This window comes from Ovis aries, chromosome X (assembly GCF_016772045.2).
Source record: "Ovis aries strain OAR_USU_Benz2616 breed Rambouillet chromosome X, ARS-UI_Ramb_v3.0, whole genome shotgun sequence".
Lineage (NCBI taxonomy): Eukaryota > Metazoa > Chordata > Mammalia > Artiodactyla > Bovidae > Ovis > Ovis aries.
Window position 1 is genome coordinate 36,294,416 of NC_056080.1, and position 4,539 is coordinate 36,298,954.

Below are 4,539 nucleotides of genomic sequence, written 5' to 3' on the forward strand. Positions count from 1 at the left end.
TCTAGAGCCAGGGAACCACAACTGCTGAGCCCATGTGCCACAACTACTGAAGTCCAAGCACCTCGAGCCCATGGTGTGCAAGAGGCAAAGCCACCACAATAAGGAACCCACATACCGCAACTAGACAAAAGCCTGTGCAGTAAGGAAGCCCCAGCACAACCAAAAATTCAATTTCTAGTTATAAAGATGAACAGCTACTCAGCTGGTGCTTGCTTCTATCTACAGGAGAACAGTTAATTGACATATGTAAGATCTGAGACATTGTTAGAGGAAAATGAAAGTGCCAGTCACTCAGTCGAGTCCGACCATTTGCGACCCCATGGACTGGAGCCTGCTAGGCTGCTCTGTTCATGGAATTCTCCAGGCAAGAACACTGGAGTGGGTGGACATTCCCTTCTCCCAGGGATCTCCCTGACCCAGGGACTGAACCAGGGTCTCCTGCATGGCAGGCACATTCTTTACAGTCTGAGCTACAGGGAAGAATATTTGTAAATATTTGAATATTTGTAAATATTCAAAGCAGTTTGCAAACTTTAGGGGGACTCAGATTGACCATGTGTCAATCTGAGGACCATGTCTTATCAAGGACCATAAGACAGGCAAGATCTGTACAATTTTAACTTTTGCCTTATTAACCAGACCTATGGCACCCCACTCTAGTACTCTTTCCTGGAAAATCCCATGGACGGAGGAGCCTGGTAGGCTGTAGTCCATTGCGTCACTAAGAGTTGGACACGACTAAGCGACTTCCCTTTCACTTCTCACTTTCATGCACTGGAGAAGGAAATGGCAACCCATTCCAAGTGTTCTTGCCTGGAGAATCCCAGGGATGGGGGAGCTTGTTGGGCTTCCGTCTGTCGGGTTGCACAGAGTCGGACATGACTGAAGCGACGTAGCAGCAACAGGCACAGAAGAAACATATTTTGAGTGTTTTTGTTAGGCAAAGGCAATATTAGGGTTTACATGTATAGAGACCACCTGATCAAATAGAGTTGACTGAGAGGCTGAATTTTTAAAGGGGAAGAGGAAACAAATAAAGATTTTGGTTTTTGGCTGTGCTGGGTCTGTGTTGCTGCACATGGACTTAGTTTTCCTGAGGCATGTGGGTCATAATTCCTGGACCAGACATCAAACCCATATCCCCTGTGTTGGAAGGCAGCTTCTTAACCACTGGACCACCAGGGAAGTCCCTATCACTTTCTTAAGAAATATTTTTTTTTAACTGGAAAATTTATTTCTGCATAGTCACAAAAAGATAAAAAGTTCAGTCTTCTCCGCATTCTGAAAGCATATCCCAGGAGGCCACACTGAGGTCACGAGCAGGCTGATTTGGAGCCACGGGGTATGGGCACAGTCTACAGTTAGCTAATGGTCAAGGTGAGGTTAGCACACCCTGGGCATTTCATCACCTCAGCCCTGCTTCTACATGTTAGTTACCCTGGGCTTGGGCTCTGCCGTACTCCTAGTCCACTCTCCAGGGAGGTTTCCACTCCCATGACAACACAATCTATATAGGGATCATGGTATTTCCCATAGGTCTGTTTCTAAAGCTGACATCCACATCCACTCTGAACTCCAGATTCATTTTTCTGGCTACCTGCATGACAGTTCCACTTGGATGTCTAATATGCATCTCAGATTTTACATGACATGCCTTCTCCAACCTTCCATCCCAGCTGTGCCCCTGGCAAAAGACCCCAAATTGATAAAATGGCACCACCATCAACCCAGGCTAAATTATATTATTTTGTTCATATCTCACTCTTCCTCTCTGGTTCATGAAGAAACCTTGCTGATGTATCCCAATGCATATGCAATGTGTCTACATCTCTTCATTTCTTCATCCTCCACTCCAGTTCAACCACCATTGTCTTTCATCTGGACCAGCTGTCATACCTACTAACTGGTCTCCCAGCTTCAACCCTTCCCACACTACATTCCTCAATACAGCCAGTACCAGTGACTTCATATTCAGGGGGATTCATTTTACTTTATATTCAGTATCACAAATTGACCTTCAATCATGAGCTTATATTTTTCACCCTAAAAGGGCTATATAGATTCACCCTCAATAGAACTGAGGTAAATTTTGAGTGGTGCCATGTTACTTTATCGCAGGGTGGTACAGTTCAAGTAAAAATCACACGGGGATGTTTTATAAGGGTAGCATCCATGCACAACAGTGGTAACCACAGGAAGTGTGTCTCTAGGAAAGCCAGCCCTGCTACCTTTGGATTGTCACTGTAGCCCAGGACGAGCTTGTCAGAAAGGGACTCTGCTATGCCAGCATCCAGGGCCACCATCTTGCTACCCAGAAGTCTGCTTCAAAAAAAATGAAGACCCCTTGATTTCATTCCCTTCCCAATCCCATTCCCTTCACTGTTTCTGGAGATCAACACCAATCATGATTTTCAGGCCATATTTTTATAGCTCACCTATTCAGAGTCACCCACAATCACCAGAGCCTCACCTCACCCATGCCCACCCCATGTACCACATTGTTTATTAGGAGAAGGTACATTTTGTATTGTTCAGGGTCCCATGTTTGTATTGTTCAGGGTCCCAGGTCCCTTCTTCCCTCCCTCTGCGCAGATATTGAGCTGCCTGTGGACAGGGCATTGGCAGCTCAAGAGACTCCTGGATACCTGTTTTAAAACTTGAAAGATTTAAGGGTTTGTATGCATGAATCAACAAGGGACCTTTATTTCTTTAGGAAGCAATTTATTGGAAGAACTGGCAATACTGAAAGAAGAAAAACTTAAGTAAACTTTTTCTGGTGACCTTGGGCAGTCACCTAGGACTCAGGGGAAAGTCCAGTCCAGGCTCAGTCCTTCTTGTTGTCATCACCCAGGGTGAGCTTGTCAAAGAAGTACTCTGCCAGGGCACCTTCTGGTGACCTCAGGTTGCTGACATGGTCCCCCAGCTCCTTGATGAACTTGACTTGCTTCTCCAGGTAGCCGGTCCCCAGGAACTGGTACAGGTTGGTGTCACTGCTGTCGGTGGCCAGCTGGTGCAGGTCGAGCAGGCTCTGGTTGACGCTCTTCTCCAGGTGCAGGGTGTCTTGCATAGCCTGGAGTCCGCTCTCCCACTGTTGAGTCTCAGGCTTTCTGATGTCGAGGAAGCAGATTCGGCCCCCACGCTGGATCTGCAGGAACATCAGGCTCTCAGCTGTTTTGCTGTGCTCGTGGGAGTGGAGCAGGAAGAAGCTGGAGAAATGCTTCAAGCCCACGTCATCATGGTCGAGGTAGAAAGCCACGGCCAGGCACTGGAAGGAGGCGCGGAACTCCAGGGCGGCGTGGCTGTTGAGCGCGGCCTCACACTCGGGGCGGTAGTTCCGACGCTCCTGTGAGGGCGACGTGGGCAGCATGGCGGGCCACTCCCCAACCCAGGGAATGCCAACTGGGACGAGGCGTCTGCGGGGCAGGAATCGGCGGGGGTGGGGGTGGAGGCGCGGGCGCCAGCCGCCTCCTCGGAAGCTTTCCAGGGTGGACGATGTGGGTGGCCGGAGGCGGGCTCCGGGCCAGATATGGCTGGTGGCTGGGCGCGGTCTCTGGGATGGACAGGTAATGGCGTCTGTTGGGCGGGGTCAGTGCCTCGGCTTGAGATTGGTTTAGGGAGAGGTCACGTGGGTGGGCGTGATCCATTGGCAGGAACAGTGGGCAGGGTGAGACCACTGTCTATCAAAGCCAGGGTGTGGGGAGGGTGAGACCACTGTCTATCAAAGCCAGGTTGTGGGGAGGGTGAGGCCACTGTCTATCAAAGCCAGGGTGAGGCCGAGCCGCTTTGAGGTAAGTACTTCGCATTCACAAAGTTTTTAATTTTGCCATAATACTTTTTTCCCAAGGACTTTCTCTTATTCTCTAATTGCTCCCTTTTATAGCACCCTGTTCCCATTTTATAAACCTACTATCATCTTTACAGTTCTGACAATATGAATATGGATTTTTTGTGATGTTCTCTTCTGTTTCCTGTAGTATATTTGTTTTTTCCTCCAGAAATTGTTCTGTTTATGCATCATGATCTCTTCCACTTCTGTCAAATATCTGGTAAGCATTTGTCCATCCATATTTGGGTGTAAAGGACTTATTTGATTAGCTTTGAAATTTACCATGGATCTGAGCTACAGTTATGATATCCATTCTGCTATTAGTCTCCTCTGAATGGGTGTGTGTAGTGTGTCAGTTAGGGAGTGGTCTTCTCTCTTTGGGATACATTGTTTGGAGCTTGCAGGTAAGATAAGGATCATCCCAAATGCCAAATGCTTGGTATTTTCTGAAATTGGAAGACTTTCCTGTATCTCTCCTAGATTGATTATGTCTTTGTGTTTTGTTTCTTTCTCTTCTGTGGAGTGAGTCCACAGTTACATCAGAGCTTCTCTCATATAATTTCCCTTCCTGAGCCTTTGAATGACATAAGGAGACTCTAGCCCCATCCCTTGCCCCACCAGTGTGCGCTGGGTGTTGGTAAGAACAGAAAGTAAAAATGTACTGTGTTAAGCTAATAAGACTCAGAATATTTGCTGTAGCAGTTAGTCTACTC

At 47.5% G+C, this 4,539-nt stretch overlaps 1 protein-coding gene across 1 annotated transcript; it reads right to left on the minus strand.

Moving 5' to 3' along the window:
• Window positions 1–1,491: 1,491 nt before the first annotated feature.
• On the minus strand, window positions 1,492–3,834 carry LOC114111577 (ferritin heavy chain-like). Its single transcript, XM_060407606.1, has one exon. It carries the CDS (start codon window positions 3,365–3,367, stop codon window positions 2,825–2,827), a length of 543 nt encoding a protein of 180 aa, XP_060263589.1. The 5' UTR covers window positions 3,368–3,834; the 3' UTR covers window positions 1,492–2,824.
• Between the last annotated feature and the right edge of the window lie 705 nt (window positions 3,835–4,539).

Excerpts from the sequence above, each read along its gene's own strand:
- LOC114111577 (XM_060407606.1), bottom strand. The coding sequence starts at position 3,367 with ATGCTGCCCACGTCGCCCTCACAGGAGCGTCGGAACTACCGCCCCGAG.